The following is an 18,075-nucleotide window of genomic DNA, read 5'->3' as shown; positions in this document are numbered from 1 at the left end:
CTGCCACAGAAGGTTCTCACATACCGTTCTCCATGGCTTTTGTAGATATGCTAAACCCTACAGCAGCAGCATGACAAAGGCAAGTTGCCTAACACTGAACTTGCAGAGAAAACACTTAGGGCTCGTCTACACTGCCACTTACAGAGCTGAAACTTGCAGCGCTCAGGGGTGTGTTTTTTCACACCCTTGAGTGAGGAAAGTTTCAGCACCGTAAAGTGGCAGTGTAGATAGTGCTGCAGCACTGTGAGCCGCGCTCCCAGAGCTGGTAACTATTCCCCTCGTGGAGGTGGGTTTTTTACCGCTCTGGAAGAGCTCTCTCCCAGTGCTGGAGCCGCGACTACACAGCCACGTTAAGGCACTGCTGTGGCAGCACTTTAACCGTGGCTGTGTAGACATACCCTTACTAAACTGGGAAGTTGTTTTGTCCTGCATAATTTAGGACTCAGCAATAACCTAAGGCAGGAAGTTTTACGTAGTTTGTGAAAGGGAACATACAGGTAGCCTTTCTTTCTACCATCCCCAGTTATTGAAATGCTGCCTCAAGTCCCTTCCCCCACATTTGTCCAAGTGAGGCAGATGTGATCTCCATGAGAACAAAGGCATATGGCTATGTGGAATCTAACCTTTGTGCAGAAAAACATTTGTACCAGTGAGTGCTGAATAAAACCCCTCCTCCCTCTCCTAGATACACAACAGCACAGCATGTGATTGTTACAAAACCAGCTGACAGGCACAGAGAACACAGAATACAGCAGGGTGCCAACGCTCCCCTGCAAAGCAGCTTCCAGACAAATAACTAGACGCCTTTGAGTTTGACCCAGCTACAGTGCAAGCAGACCTCCCTCATTAGAGCTTTTCCTGCTAAGTTTCTGGCTAGTTTTTTGGGTAGTAGGTGGAAGGAAGCAGGGGCAAAGAACCCTGTCTTTGCCATATGTTACTGCCCTTCTGGGTAGGGTACTGCCTACTCAAGGCTAAATAAGATCAATGATGCTCCTCTCCCTTTAGCACATACCCGCAGACTTAAAACCTATAAGTAAGTTCTGGATGTGCGATTATTTTCTTTTACTGTTCAGTAGAGGATTGCACCAATTGTAGTATGCAGGCCAGTCCTGGCCTGTGGAGCCCAGAAACAAGGTCCTCACCCCATACTCCAGGAGTCCATACAAGGGACACAGAGCCCACAGGTGTTTGGGGCAGATTGTCCCAAAATTCTTTGCTGAGCAAAAACTGTCATTTTACTTCCTATCATCAACACTGGCGCTATTTGCTTCAGCAAGTAACAATCTCGGCACGAAGGAATAGCCAATGGAGACAGTAGCGCCGATGTTGCTATATTATTTAAGACGTGCAGAAAAAAAGAGAGAGTCCCAGTAAGCATCTTTTGATAGAGCCACTGCTCTTTCCAGTTCCCTAAAACAATTACCTTTACTGACAAGCGTTGGTGTGTAAAACGTAAATAGAGGACTAGGAGAATACAAGAAACTAAGAAAATCTAGGGCAACAAGGTCTCGATGTATCGGAGATCCTTAGCTACCCTGTTATAGTCAAACATATTCCAATTTACATATACTGCAGTACACCTCTACCCCGATATAACACTGTCCTCGGGAGCAAAAAAAAATCTTACCGCAAGATAGATGCATGTAAATGTTTAATACACAAAATCCAAAAGGCACAATTAAGTTATGGATACTGCCACCTAATAGCTTGCCGTTAAAGTCCTTGGTGCCAAGTTTTGCATTGGGAGGCTTAAACTGGATCCCCTCCTCAAATTGCCTCCAGTAAATACAATCCCAAACTTCTGCTGAGATTTATTATCTCAAACCTTTTGCTCATCTTCAGACTCACGTTTTAATCTTTCCTTTTTAAAAAGCAATTCTTTCCCTTTTCCTTACCACCTAAACCACTTTGTGCTTTAAGTCGTGCGCAGATTCTTGTAACAATACGCTGACATCACAACCTTTTTAAAAAGATCAAGCTAGTTGCATTGAGAAGTCACAGCCCCAGTCTTTGAGACATGCTCCATCTGGACATTCTCCAGGACTACTTCTACCCACTTACAGAAGTAAGTGCTAGTGAATTATTTTCCCCATAGCAGGCTATCCAATCTTTCAGAGCAATGGGTCCCCATTTCACTGAGGCACTTTTATGCCACACATTACAGCTACACAGTACCGCTCAGCCACAAGAAAGAAAACATCACTCAACAGTACAAAAGACTGTGGTGGTTGGAATAAATGCAAAGAAAATGGTTCCTTTGTTCACTTTCTGTCAATGGAGGATTAAAATACAAAAGCAGAAAGAGTCAAGCACAGGTTTTTAGGGCTGTATAAAAAGCCCATTCATCAGGTTATGAAAAAGTCACATGCATTTGATTGTATCGGTTCAACAAAGCCACAGTAAGAGGCATTTCTTTAGGAGATATCTCTGCCTGAAGTACAGCAGGGGAACAAAGACAATCCAGATTATACAGAAACTAAAAAGGAAGGAGGGGGAAAAAAAAAAAAAAAAAAAAAAAAAAAGACTGTCACGGAAGCCAGACGATCCAGCATGGGACGGAGGAAGGAAGCACCTGCTGACGAATGCTTTTCCAACATATGCACACAGATCTAAACCACAAAGAGAGAAGGTAAATTGCAAGAAGGAAGAAGAGGCGAAGACTTGTAGAAAAGCCTTGATTTGCTCAGTCCCACTCCCATCACAACTGAACAGTGTCACTAACCGTCCACAAGATTTAGATACCAGGTCACTACTCCACATAAGCAAACAGAAAACAAACAAAGGTGAAGAGTGCAACTGCACATTGCCACAACACTACAGCAGGCAACCTGGGATTGGGTGAGATGAATGTTCTTTGAATGGGGGAGCATTTCATGAGTGCATGTGTCCTGAACTGCTATAATTAATGAAAAAGCTATGGGGTAGATTGAGGACTAATTGCAGCTTCAGGTATAAAAAAGCCAAATAAGGTTATAATAGTGTTTAACACAAACATGTATCAATTCTTGTATTTAGTACAAAAACTGGACACATCCCTAATACATGGTGTGTTCTGGCATACGTATTATTGGTATTATTCATAAGCATGTTAGGTAGGTTGCCATTAATCTTTTAAACCACCATGCATTAACATTGTCACATTTTGCAGAAAGTGTGAAGTTTAATACTTATTTGTACTTGTTATAGTCACCTACTTGTAAAGCCAGGTGTTTTAGTGTTAGCTGCAGAAACCTCAAGGGTACTAAAAAAAGTTTAATACTAAAGATTAGAATCCTTAGGAAAATCTACTGGGTTTCTTTTTAAAGTCAGGATGTTGTACTTCTAAGAGGTCCAATATACTGTACTTCCAGGGCAAGAAATGGATACTATGTCACAATGACGAGTGAGAGAGGATTTGGGAGAAATAATCCTAGCTCTTCAACAGCAAAGTGTGCATTTCTAGCTGGTAGTTCCCTAGCTATACCGTTTAAAAATAGAATTATATCAGGACCAAGTACTATCAGTCCTGGGGTTTAGACAGAATAATTTCCACCTAGGGGTGAGGTGGCAAGTGTGCATGCATGCTCATCAGGTGCAGGGAGGGTTTAGAGAAGCAGACCAGCAGTCTGATCAATAAGTAGAGCGTGGACGAGAAGGGCAAAGGTGAACAACCAATACAGTTTATCACACAATTGCAGCAATAAATGAAGGTTACTTACCTGTGAGAGATTTTCACACTCTTAGATACACTGACAGGTGCCACTGAACAGTGCAGCCTCCTACTAACAGTGCCTATTAGAGAGTTCATACATCCACTCCCAGTCCCTCTCCTCAGCTTTCACACATGTTCTGAGGACAGGGATACAAGAGGGGACGTGGCAGCAGTCTGTGCTGTAACCAGGGCAGAGCAAGCAGGGCAGCTGCCCAGGGTGCAAAGCCGCAGGGGTGGAAAAATGATGAAAAACTATTAGGGGGCGCAAATATGCTTCCTCACCCCGAGCACTAAAATGCCTGATTACGGCTCTGGCAGCAGTTGCTACATCTGTTCCTTCCACTGCTAATGCAAACCCAGGAATAATTAGGACTCTGCAAAAGAGGGGAACGAGGGCGAGGAATCTGAATATGCAAAGTCCATCTTGAAGAACCTTGATTACAAGTAAGCTTCATTTCTTTGAGTGTCCTCTGTACAGTCACACTCTTGGGACAGTTTAATCAGCAGTATATATAGGGGAAAAGATGGATGACAAGGAGTTCTAATTCAATAAACAACTGAGAACTGATGTACCAAACTGGGCATCCTCTCTCTTTGTGATATCTAAACATGTAATGCTTAGTAAATACAGGTACTGAACTACATACGGCCACTTTACAAACTTCCATTACTGGGCCATGCCATAAACATGCTATAGAAGCAGCCAGCCACCACTCCAGCAAAGTGTGCTCCCAGCAGAGCAGGGGGAAGATCATGAGGCATATGAAACAAACAGTTTATATGAAGTTCTAAAATCCTTGGTCCTACTTAAATAGAAAGGTAACATTCCTTCAGCATCCCAGCAATGTAACTTTACCTCACTTTTATGTGAATGTGGTCTGGGGAAAACACTGGTAAATGTTTTGACTGACATGGAAATCCAAAATTACTTTTGGTATCAATTTTGGGTGAGAACTAAGAACTACTTTATCTTTATGAAAGATTGTAAATGGACAGTCAGCCATTAAGTTCACTAACCCTTCGGGCTGAAGTTGTTGCTATAATAAACGTAATTTTAGTTGCAATATTAAAAATAGAGAAGATAAAGGTTTAAAGGATGGAGCCATAAGCTGAGTTAGCACTAAGTTTAAATTCCATGAGAGAATAAGCTCTCACCCAGGGATAGAGATTTAATAAATATTTCAGAAACTTCTTAATATCATGAGAAAATATAGATTTAGTTTCAGAGTAACAGCCGTGTTAGTCTGTATCCGCAAAAAGAAGAACAGGAGTACTTGTGGCACCTTAGAGACTAACATTTATTAGAGCATAAGCTTTCGTGGACTACAGCCCACTTCTTCGGATGCATATTATTAAGCAATGTTTATTCTTTAAAAACATCAAATACTTTAATATGGACTAAAAAGGAGTTGACCTAAGATCAATATCCTTCTCAGATACTTAAGAGTGGAAACCTTTTCCATTTTAAATTGTTATATTTTCCAGTTGACTGTATTCTAGTGTGAAGTAAAATGTTTTGTAAGTCTACAGAGAAAGGTTTCTCTAACTCTGACAGCGTCCTATTGCCCACACAGTCAGATGCAACAAAAAAGTTGATCTGGATAGTACACTTTCACTTGCTGCTGCAAGAGAACATCTGGTGACACAGAAAAACGTTTAATTCCTTTTGGAAAGAAGGGGCAAGTCCATGTATCACTGCTGTCTCAGCCATGCTGAGGAGATAAGTATCATCTTGCTGAGTCCTGTCTGATCTTCTTCACAACCTTCAACATTAGAGAATAGTGGGAAAGCATACATCAGATCTGTATCCCAATTAACAAAGAATGCCTCTGTTAAAAAGTGAGTGTTCATTCCTGCTCCTGAACAAAAATGGGGGGGGGGGCAAATACTGAATCTTATGGCAAATAGATCTATATTAAGAGTACCCCAAAGAGCAAAAATGTGCAGGATCAAACACTCCTTCAAGGACCATTAGTGCAGCTGGAAAGAGTCTTTGCTTAACTGGTCCACTAACTCAGTGAGACACCCTGCCACATGCAGAGCTACTGAAAAAATATCATGAAGTATACACCAAGCTTCCCTGCCTCCTTGCAAAGCTGTGAGGACCTGTTTGTTTACATAATACATTGCTATCATATTGTCTGCCTGCTTCAAGCAGAGATCCTTGCACCTAACAGAGGAATGATCTGAATGCTAAAGGAATTTCTCTTAACTCCAGAACATTGATATGAAAATGACACTCTCGTTTATTCCACAGACCTCTTGGAAATAAAGTTGGTGAGGTGTGCACCCCAGCCTGTTTTCGAGATACCTGCTGTAGTTATTGCAGAAGGAGAGGAATGGTTGAACATCACTCCCTCTCAGTACATGCTCCTGGTCCATAAAAGTTTTCTGGATTATGTTTAGAATAAGTATTAGATTCAGGTTGCATTCTGCAGGTCTGAAGTTTCTTGCCAACCAGTGATGAGGGGCTCATCCTTTGTCTTGCATAAAATGTGACATGTTATTGATGCAGTAAGACCCAGTAAGGAGAGGAAGAACCTTGCTTTCTGGGATGGACTCTGAAGTAGAGCCTGAATGATAGATTTCAGTTTCAGGAATTTGTCCTCTGAGAGGTAAGCCCTCGCCATTCTGGCGTCAAGTAGCGCTCTTATGAAAGGGATATTTTATGATGGGACCAACAGGCTTATAAAATGGCTTGGTAAAGTACTATACTTGGCTAGTGTGCATGGGTAACTCTTATCTCTACTTGATGGAGTTGTTTGGCAGTGTCCAAGCACCACACTTTTGATAGTCAAAGACTGTTCTCAAGCTCAAGTGAGAAGAATCTGTGCTTTTGGAGTGGGCAAGCCACAGTTATCTCTAAAGTCAAAATGAAGCTTCACTGAGCTATTGTGTACAGTAAACTGACAATTAAGTTCTAGATGACAAATATTTTACTGTATTCAATGACAAAAAACTACATTAACAGAGTTAGTTTCTTGGTGGTATCTTATCCCCTCGCAGAATGGTGAGTTCAGCAACCAGGTAATGAATTCTGCCCTCCCATCGGGTTAAGTCTGGGTTGGACAGAGATCTCCCTTAAATAGGTGAAGAAGATCCAAGAACCACTGTTGCCTTCCTACTGTGAGGGCAACCAAAACTATTCTGGCTCCTCTTGTTTTATTCTTTATCACCCCCTGAATGAGAGGGAAGCGTGGAAAAGGAAGAGAAGACTTTCTACAGTCTAGGACAGGGGTGGGCAAACTAAGGCCCGCAGGCTGTTTAAAGCCAGCCTGTGAGCTCTAGCCGGGGTGCCGGGTCAAGGGCTGCACCACACTGCTCTCTGAAGCCGCGGCATGGCTCCGCTCCAAGGGTCGGGAGCTGCTCCACGCGTAGGAGCCAGAGAAGGGACATGGCACTGCTTACAGGAGCTGCTTGAAGTAAGCGCCACTCGGAGCCTGCACCCATTAACCTCTCCCCATGCCCCAACCCCCTCCTCCAACCCTGATCCCCCTCCCGCTCTCCAAACCCCTCGATGCCAACATGGAGCATCCTCCTACACCCCAAACTTCATCCCTAGCCCCACCCCAGAACCCTCACCCCCAACCAGAGCTCTCACCCCCTCTTACACCCCAACCCCAATTTTGTGAGCATTTGTGGCCCACCATACAATTTCTATTCCCCGATGTGGCCCTCAGGCCAAAAAGTTTGACCACCCCTGGTCTAGGAAAAGGCATTTTATATGGAGAGACTGTTTTGTCCTGTTCTTGAGCAGAACTTGTGCAATTATGTCTGGTCAGAAATAAATCTGTGTTGTGGTATCCTCTCAACCCTCCAGGTTGAAGATCTCATCTATCACCTATTTCTTTAATAGGTTCAGTTTCATTATCATGGTCCTCAGTTGATCTGCCAGGCTGCTGTCCTTACATGCTAGATATAGAGGAACAAGGATAAATGTTGTATTGGATAACACCCAATCCCACAGCACAACTGCAGCTTTGCAAGTGGGAAGCGCAAACCTCTCCCTTCTTCCTGATGTAATCCATCACGGTCATATTGTTCAACAGCTTGTACTACACCTTGTTCTTGCCCTGTGATATTTATATAGGTTTTTTTCCCCCTTGAGAATTAGAGTGACTTAATTTGTTGAAATGCACTCCCCCTCCACATCGGAGGTGCCCAAAGTGATTGCTTCTGGTGGAGGGTTGAAAGGTACCCCTCAGAATGCTGAGACAGCCATGTCAAGCATAGAAGTATCTTTCTTCAGATGGTCAGCTATGCAAACGTGCGGTCTGTATTTGGTTTGTAATTAAATGCCAGACAATGCTGCCGACTCTTCATCCTGAGCAGAGTATAATGTGAATGAAGCCATGAGGCCTGAGAGACCTAGAATGAATTTCTAAGTGGGATTTTGACGAAGCACTGCTATGGCAGAGCCAAGCTTCAGAAATCTTCCTGGAAGAAAGAACTGCTCCTTTAAAAGGGAATCCTTTGTATATGTAGCAATAGAGATTTCTTGATTATCTTAAGTACTAACTTCAAAAAGGCACATGTGTCAACTATGTCCTTGGAAAGGGCTTCTGACAAGATTTAAATAAGGATTAATATACATACCCTGGTGTCTTAATGAGTGGCAACTGCCAATTGGTACTTTCTAAATACCCAGAAGGCAGCAAATAAACCAAGAGATAGGAATTTGTACCGAAGTGATCTTGCCCAACCAGAAAAAAGATATGTGGTGCCTGGTCTGAAAGATATGGAAGTACACTTCTTTCAGATACAGGTTTCTGAATAGTGATGGAAGGAGGGGTGGTGGAAGGGAATCAAACTGAGTGGCATAGCTACCTTTTATTGTCTCCAGAATTCATTTGTCTGACATTATGGAATGTAATTTGACCCTGCTAACAGGAGGGAAACATGGAAACTAAGTAAATGGGTCCCTTCACTTTGGCTCTAAATTCAGAGGCAGACACTAACAGTTCGAACTAACTGTACCTCATTCTTGGACCCTGATCCGGGGGCAGAAATTGGAACTTTTTGTACAGCACTCTTCATCTTCTATCCCTGAAGTACTAGAAGCTAACAATGGACTTTTTCCTTAGGTACAGACCCCTTAGATGCATCAGATATGGGAAGTTTTGTGGCCAGAGCTCCCTGCAACAATAAGACTTGCATCCTGTTCTGGCTCCTTGCAAGCGCTTGGGGTAAGAACGCTGCAGATACAGCACCTTGTAATGGGCACCGAATGTTAGGAAGACTACCAGACAAGAGGCTCATTTAGTGAAGTCAGGTATTTTAGCTTTTGAATCTGCCATGAATCCAGTAGTTGGAACCAAAATCTGAACTAACTATACAAAGCTAAAAATAAGATTTAGAAAAAACCAAATAGGAACCAACACACACTAAAACTAACATTAAGAACAATACTAGCTAAGGCACAGATTTCTATAGAGACATGGGTCTGATAGATTATGGAGAGGTTCACCTCTGTCTGCTGCTGCAGTTGAATGGAATTAACAGGCAGATGATGCCTTTTACACACTCTCCCCCTCAGAACATTCCAAGAATGCAACAGGGAGGGGTAAGAAGGGCACCTGAGTCCTCTAATAGGCTATACTATGAGAAGGTTCCACCATCTGAGCTGTATCAGACGGCACATCCCATGAGTGGGAATATACAGAGGACCCTTGAAGGAAGCACATATAAAGAAAGCCATAGGTTTGTGCAGTACCTCATTAAAAAGAGAAGAATTGATAAGTGCTGCTGAGCCAAGAGAAGAAGCACAAGCACATTCATTATATAAAGCTAAATAGTTGGATGTTTTTCCCACTGTAAAGAATGGTGGGTATTATATGATTTTATTCTAACTACCACCACCAACTCCTTAAGATCTTTTGGCAAGTCACTTAATTTACAGTGATTCAGTTTCCCCACCTGTAAGTTAGCCACTATTTTTTTGGAACATGGGGTAGCAGCATTGCTCAGGTTTGGCCCAGCTGCCTGCTGGGGACACAGGAGCTGCCACTGCCCACACCCGAGGTGAGTGGGGGTCAGGCTAGCTCTCAACCCCCAGGCCCAACCCGGCAGGACAGGAATTGCCATTGCTGGGTAAGTGTGGGGCAAGTTCACTCACAAGCCCCAATACTCCATCCTTTCCTCCTGGGCTGGTATTAGGGTTGTAGTGCCTGGATGAAGGGTGCTGCTACAGACAGACAGTCTGTGCCTCCTCGGTGAGGAAAAGAGGCCAATGCTGGTCTGCTATCATTTTCAAGAGGTAAAGCTGAATTTCATTTGTTGGATTGTGGGTTTTTTTAAATCAACAATTATGGAACAGTCACATTAAACCCATGACTTTTCTAAATTTACTGTGACTGCACCATGATTTTTGATGAAAATGCTGTGACAAATCTGAAGCCCTAATAATTAAACACTAAAAATCAGTCTACATGCCACCATTAATCACTACAACATTAACACTAGACATTGGCTGATAATGTGAAGGTAAGTCTACACACACACACACACACACACCCCTTTCATTTGCGTAAAGACAAACAGATGTATATAGGACCACCTACACAATGGCAGGCAGGCAGAATATTAATTTTATTATATTATAGAGCCAGAGTCCTAGAAGTTCTCATGAGATACGCAAAATACTTTAAGTATATAATTGCTAAAAAAAATTCTGTATCATGAGGACAGACTTTGCTTATTTGCAATCCTTTAGAAGATCAATGAACACTGGCTGTTTTTCACTCTTGTTGCAGGGATATTTTAAGCTGAATTCAATAAGCCTCTTCAGTTAACTCTGTACTAACAGCCAATTTGTAGCCTAGCAGCAGACTAAATTATGCTTCTGTACACACCCATCTCAAACCACAGCATTTCTGTTTACAGACATTATCAGCAAGGCACAGTGCCACTGACAGGCTGATTTTTCTACACTATCCAAGTGGTCCCCATCTTCCAAGGACAATGGAGTAGCATGAGTCCTCGCAGTCATACAGCTGTTAAAGCACAGAAAGGAGCTGCAGTTCTATTTCTTCCTGGACATTACAGAATCTTTAGCTTATGATGAAGAAACTCATCCAATATGAACCAATTTAGTTGACATTGAGCATATAGCTTAATCCCACGTATCTGATGAGCAGGAAGTTTGCATATATGTTTGTTCTTAGAGCATATTGCCTGTGTTTCCCACTCACACCCCCTTTCCCATGTATACCACACATTTCAGATACGTTTATACTTTGTTTTTAAAAAGTCTGTACTCCTATAATGATTATAGGCTCTTAGGGACAGATTTTTAAAGGTATTTAGGCACCTAGTGGGATTTTCAAAAGCACCTAGGTGCCTAAATCTCATCATTTCAATCCCATTTATAAGGGGCCTAAATATCTTATAAAATCTGGCCCTTAATTCATACATTCCAAAACAATTATGCAGCACGTAAGAGTCAAGTCTCATTTATCCAGAGTCATTCGCAGAGTTTCAAGGTACCCAACTTACCTTTTGCAGGTCCAAGGATAAAGCTGGCTCCTCATCAGAGTGGTCATCATCATAGTTTGACTGTCCTGCACTGTCGGGCATGTGTCCTTTCCTGAGCCGTAGGACTGGCTCTGGAATAACAGTGTTATCGAGATCCGTTGGTTCGTTCATGAGACACTGGGGGCCTTCTCAGAGAGATTCTGCTCCCTCTTGTGGGATGGGTTTTGAAGACAATGCGTTGTCCCTGAAAAGCAAACAGTTTACATAGCTGAAGTCTGAAAGATTCTAGGAAGTTGGTTAGGTATATGAGACACAGTTACCTGCAGGGAGATTTATCGAATCGGTGCCCATGCTCTTACAGGACTATCTGCAGCACCTCTTATTAGATGAGACTTCCATTTGTACTCATATGACCAGTAATTCTTAACCATTTCCCTTGCTCTGGTGTCCTTTAAAGGTGACAGAAAGAATGTTCCCTTCCAGAGCACTAGCTAATATGTTCCCCAATATGACAGTCAATTCACAACATAAAGCTAGAAGTGTTTAATAAATATTTGCTTTTTGAAACAAATACCCAACATGGATACTATGGAAGTTCTTTCTAGCTAACTCTGTACTTTTAGACAGACAACTAAATCACCATAAAAGATACTATAAATCTTTGTATTCCTTGGCACATGGCAGGCTGCATTACAAGACAGAGTTCCAGTCTTGTTTATATTAGACTTCTTGGGAAATCTCCCTTTCTTACATCAGTAGTAGTAGTAGTAGTAGTAGTAATTATCTCTCCACTAGGGTTTAGGCAGCCATTGGTGTTTTTACCACCACGCCCTATAGATCTGTTAGACAAAAACAATGGTAGGAGTGCCTGCTGTCATGTCATAGCCAGAGACGTTGCTCCTTTCTGGTCCCCAAGAGTCATTTTCTATCCCCTCAAGATTGTTAAGAACCATTCCTGAAGTGAATTTACACTCATGTGCTGCTGCAAATAAATTTTGGGAAACTCACATTCAAGATATTAAGTAGCAGGAAATTCCTTGATTCAAATGAACTGACTCCTAGCCTTCCCTCATTCTGGGAGCATTATCTGTTAGTAGTTGCTCATCTTCTACAACACCAACTTTGTGCTAGACACTTCAAGATCTAATGCAACAGGAAGGAGCATAATCAGTGATTGGTCAGTTAGGAATGCTAGAAGACATTCCCATTTAAATAATTCTGAGATCCATGAGTTGAGAGAGAGAGAGAGAGAGAGAGAGATCTTTTTACGCAAAACAATCTATTGAAGGTATAGATCTACTACTAACCACTACAGTAGCATCTAAACACTTAACACACACAGTTAGATATCACAAGCAGATATAGGGCCGGTCCACACTACCTCGGTAAATCGATCTAATTTACACAACTTCAGTTACGTGAGTAACGTAACTGAAGTCAACGTAGTTAGATCCACTTCACTACGTCAATTGCAGTGCCAATCTACCAGTAAGTGTAGACATGACCATAGTAAGAATCAATTGAAGAAATAGAAGTTGTCCAATAAAAGACACCCACCTTGTGTCGCTAATATCCTGGGACCAACACTGCTACAATACTGCATTCTGCATTAGCAGAACACTCTTAAGCTACACACAAAAACAACTATATTAAAAGAACCTTAAGGTTGCAAAGACACAGGTGTGCTAGGAAATGACAGAATCAAAAGATTGCCTGAACAAGCTAGGAAAATGGGGTCTAGATTAAATTACCATAAGGTGAGTGCACAACTGGTTGAAAAAACTGTATTCAAAAAGAGTATTTATCAATGGTGGTTTGCTGTCAAACTACAAGGACACATCAAGTGAGGTCTTTCACAGGTCTGTCATGGGTCCGGTACTACTCAAAGTTTGCATTAAGACAGGGGTGGGCAAACTTTTTGGCCCGACGGCCACATCTGGGAATAGAAATTGTATGGCGGGCCATGAATGCTCACAAAATTGGGGTTAGGGTGTGGGAGGGGGTGAGGGCTCTGGTTAGGGGTGCAGACTCCAAAGTGGGGCTCGGATGAGGAGTTTGGGGTATAGAGGGTGCTCTAGGCTGGGAATGAGGGGTTCAGAGGGCAGGAGGGGGATCAGGGCTGGGGCAGGGGGTTGGGGCATGGGGAGAGGCTCAGGGGTGCAGGCTCCAGGCGGCGCTTACCTCAAGCAGCTCCCAGAAGCAGTGGCATGTCCCTGCTCCTGCGCAGAGGCATGGCCAGACAGCGCCGTACGCTGCCCCGTCTGCAGGCACCACCCCTGCAACTCCCATTGGAGCGTGCAGGAGCCAGAGGGGGCCCATGCCACGGCTTCCAGGAGTTGCGTGGAGCGGCCCCCGACCCTGCTCCCCAGCAGGAGCTCAAGGGCCAGCTTAAAAACAGCTGGTGGGCCAGATTCGGACCACGGGCCTTAGTTTGCCCTCCCCTGCATTAAGGGCTTGAAGGATGTAATAGAGAGTACACTTATAAAATTTGCAGTTGACACCAAACTGAAAAGGGTTGCAAGCACTTTGGAGGACTGGATTAGAATTCAAAATTACCTTGACAAATTGGAAAACTGATCTGAAATCAGCAAGATGCAAGTCAGTTAAAAACAAGGCAAAGAACTACACTTAGGAAGGGAAAAAACAAAATGCACTACTACAAAATGGGGAATTATTGGCAAGGCAATACACAGCTGAAATGGAGCTGGGCTTATGGACGATTACAAACTGAATGAGTCAACAGAGTGATGCTGCCACAAAAAAGTCAAGTTTCACTCTGGGATGTCACGTGTAAGAAATTGGAGGTAACTGTTCTGTTCTACTCAGCACTAGTGAGGCCTCAGCTGGAGTACTGTGTCCAGTTTTGGGCACCATGCTTTACAAAGAATTTGAACAAACTGGAGAGTCCAAAGGACAGAAACAAAAATTGAGAGGTTTAGAAAATATGATGCCTGAGGAAAGGTTGAAAGAACTGGGGATGTTTAGTGTAAAGAAGTGAAGACTGAAGGAACATAAGTCTTCAGGTATGTACAAAGCTGGAAATTATTAATCACTGTTCTCTTCATATGTTCACCAAGGGTAGGATAAGTAGTAAACAGCTTTAGTTTGCAGCAAGGTAAATTTAGGTTAGATATTTGGGGGGGGAAATGTTTCTAAATACAAGGATAGCAGCACTGGAACAGGTTTTGTAGGGAGACTATAGAATCCCCATATTTGGAGATTTAAGAGCAAGTTAGACAAATGCCTGTCAGGGATGGTCTACATATACTTAATCCTGCCTGAGGACAGGGGGATGGACTAGATGACCCTCTTGAGGTCCTTTTCAGCTCTACATTTCTATGATTCTATGTCCACAATAAAGTTTCAAAAGATTAGGTATAAGAGGTTCCCATACTCATCTGTGTAGAGTTGGTTATATGGTGCACTACCCTTTTATACGTAAGAAACAGAACAGAGAAAGAAAGAGCAAAAATAGACTGATTAGATTAAAAATCAGACTAAAATCTATTGTAATAGAGACAGCTAAAAATTCACTTTCCTAATAGGACTTTTCCATATGAGCAATTACTAGTTGCCACATGAATATTTGATCACAAATGGGAAAGAAAGTGGGCTACAGTCATGAATAGGAAGGACAAATGAGTTTTATTAAGCTGTGGCCCACACTATGAATAGTTGAGAACCCCTAGAGCAGGGGTGGGGAACCTTTTTTCTACCAGGGCCATTGACCCACAGGAGGAAAAAAAAATAAAAATAAAAAAATAATAATAATAATAATGTCGCGGGCCACACAAAAATAAAAAGCAAGGGTCTGATCCAAAGGCTATGCCATTGACCACCCTGGTCTTTGGATCAGATGCAGTGATGCGGTTCTTGCCATAAATCATCCCTACCATCCCCTAGTGCCGTCATATGGCTCTTCTCTGAATTCCCCCAGGTTGTCAGTATATTTCTGGGGGGCCCAGAGCCAAGTGTAGGATCCTCAGGAGGGTGGAGGGACCCTCCTCCCCAGAACAGGACCAAGAGGGGCTGTTCTCTCCCTGCTCTGGGGTGGGTGGGCAGGCAATGGCAGGGGGAAGGGGGGACAGAAGGAATTGAGGCCACCTCCCCATGATCCCCTCCAGCCAGCCTTGCGGGGGGTGATGGACCCAGTAGCCCCAGCCAATTGGGGGTCCCTGGGCACACACCCAGCTCCAAGCAGCAACTGCTCCTGTCCCACCGCCCCACACCAGGCCTGGCTCCCCAAGGGGGAAGACCTACCTTTTTTGAATATTCCTCTGCTGCCACTGGGCCGTCTGCTCACTTGCCCTACTCCCAGTGGGGCGTGCCTAGGAGCCCCAGCCATTTGGGGAGCCCCCTCCATGCCCCCTCATCTGCTCCAACCCCCTGCACGGCGCTCCAGCTGGGGAACGGGTCTTGCCCCGACCCTGCTCCCCAACTGGAGCAAGGCGAGCCCCAACTCTGCTCCCCAGCTGGAGCGCCGGGCAGAGAGAGCAGGGTGAGCACCTGACCCCGCTCTGCGGGCTGGATGAAATTAAGCAACAGGCCGGATCTGGCCTGTAGGACATAGGTTCACCAACCCCTGCCCTACAGAAATATATTTAAGTAACTGAAAAGTAAACATGATAAGTAGCATCTGTTTAGTGGGTCATAGTTAAAAACACTGCCCTTCCACCCCTTTTATAACATTAAAATGCACATGCTCACTGCCAAGTCTGACACACTCAGAAAGTGGGGAGATAGTAAGTTTCTCATTAAAACACATAGAAACATCTTCCAAAAACAAGTGTCTTAACGTTAGCAACAGGAGAGAACATGGCTGTGAACAGACTGTAGAACTCAAGTTTAGAGCCTCCGCAATTTTTTGCTGCATTCCTCACTGAGATTCCATTTAAAGAAAAAGGTTTGTAGTTGCCATGATACAACCACTGAGAGATAAACCCTTCTTAGTGACTTATTCAGATACCATGGTGATAGCCACAGTATAAGAACCTAGACAGATAAACTAATGAGCTCCTGCTACAGTTAACCCAGCTTCAGAAAACGGTCTACAGTCAAAGAGCAACAAAGATGTGACCTCCAAAGATTAATTGGACCTTTTAAAACCCTGTCTAGACTAATATTTAGCCAAGTTTATTACACAGTTAAATGACATGCCAGGCTCTACTTATGGCCTATAAAGACACAACATGTTTAATACTCCAGTAGAACTATGGTAAGCTAACAACATGTCACCTTTGGCAGTAGTTTTACCTGATACACGGTTGCCTTCCTGTAACCAGGACACAATCATGTAGCATATTTCGTACCCATTAAGCAGTTTAACCAGACTTGTAAATTTGTGGATATAAGTATTCTGCCTAGTGTGGATGCATGTATTCAGACAAAGGTGTTTATAATCAATATAGTTTATTCCCATATACTGGCACTAATAAGCAGGCACTGGTCTCGGGCCCCCTCTCTGAGCAGATACCAGTCTATTGCAACTGGATCCAACTGCTGAATCCTACTTACTGCTAAGCCCCACTAGTGACTAATCACAGTTCCTAGCTCTGGGGGTCTCGGGCACACTCCCAGATGCAGACACTGGCATCCTTCTTTGGCTGTGGGGTCCCACAATCTGGCCACGTCAAGCCGGGAACCAGTGCCTGAGCCCCAGTTGCTTAGACACATTCGCCCCCAGAGTCCACCTGGCAGTGGGAGCTCTAGATTTCTAGTTAACCAATTGAGGAACAACGAAGGAGTGGCAGTAAACAAGTAACACAGGCTTAAGCTTGCTCTACACTTAAAACTTAGGCTGACATAGCTATGGTGTGTAAGTCTGTGCTGTGTCCCCGCCCTGGGAGAGGGGGCACTGCCTGTGCTGTGTGTCCCCGTCCCCCCCGGGGGGGGGGGGGGGAGAAGAGAGCATAGAGCTGTGGCCCCTGGAACTAAGTGATAGGTCAATCACCTGCACTGCCCTGCTCCTCTGCCATCTGTGGCTATTGTGCTGCCTCTACCCCACCATGGAGCCAATCACTGGCCTTGCTTCTCAAGTGCCTCCTGCTGTGCTGTGCAGGTGAGAGCCTGGCCCAGGGCAGATCTGGGTGGGGGTGGATGTTGGGTTGTCACCCTGCCCATTGTGTGCTCAGGTAGGCAGAGCATACCCCTAGCCCCATCCCATGTCCTGTGGAGACACCCAGAACCAGCCTCGTGTGTCGAGGGGTGGGGGGAGAGTCAGCTCAGGACAAGCCTTTGGAGCTGCTCAGGCAGGAGAGGAGGCAGCTGCTGTTCTGGACACCTCCCTGCTGTCAGGATGTCACCCCACAGCTTCCCCCCACCACCTTGGTGGAAGTTTGCAGCAGGAGGGAAGATGCTGCCCCTTCCCCCTGCCGGTGGCTCTGGCCTCTTTGTGGGCTCACTGGGTCTGATCTGTGCTGCAAGTAAGTGGCTCATGCGGGGACCCAGGCACTCATGTGTTGCCTTGAGTGCCCTCCCCCCAACCCTGTATGTGTCTGTCTTCCAGACCCCAGCAAACCCCTCACTCCTGCCACCCAGCCCAGAGCAGAGGCTGGCTTCTTGCCCTCCGTGTTTGTATCCTTGCCCAGGGTACTGTCCCCTCCATGCACCTTGGCAGTGCATTCCCAGCCTATAGATAGATAATTTATTGGACTACTAGGCCAAAACTAGCCCAGACTGGGCTACTTTTTAAGTGACTTTGGGCTATTAATGCAGTAGAAATCTGGCAGCCACTTTTGCTTATTTCAGCCTTACCACCGCTTTGCTGATATAGGAATACCAATATACTATATCAAGTAATTTACTGGCCCCATTCTTGCAAAGTCACACCTGGTATGTTACCCATGGCCTGGTTATAATTTTTGGTACTGGTAGAACTATTTCAGTTTGAGTTGAGGGAAAGGATAGTTATA

The 18,075-nt window shown here is 44.2% G+C and overlaps 1 protein-coding gene across 3 annotated transcripts in view; it reads right to left on the bottom strand.

Moving 5' to 3' along the window:
* Positions 1 to 18,075, bottom strand: part of ADIPOR2 (adiponectin receptor 2) — a 73,373-nt gene that overhangs the window by 25,843 nt on the left and 29,455 nt on the right. For 2 of the 3 annotated variants that reach the window (XM_054035288.1, XM_054035307.1), the window contains exon 2: positions 11,186 to 11,408. In XM_054035288.1, coding sequence (XP_053891263.1) covers positions 11,186 to 11,335 — 150 coding nt within the window. In that variant the 5' untranslated portion in view covers positions 11,336 to 11,408. Of the gene's footprint in view, positions 1 to 11,185; positions 11,409 to 15,424; positions 15,690 to 18,075 lie in introns of those variants that run through there. The other variant, XM_054035298.1, reaches the window with a different exon arrangement.

Source organism: Malaclemys terrapin, chromosome 1 (assembly GCF_027887155.1).
Source record: "Malaclemys terrapin pileata isolate rMalTer1 chromosome 1, rMalTer1.hap1, whole genome shotgun sequence".
Classification (NCBI taxonomy): Eukaryota; Metazoa; Chordata; order Testudines; family Emydidae; genus Malaclemys; species Malaclemys terrapin.
This window is presented reverse-complemented; position numbering and strand designations above follow the sequence as displayed.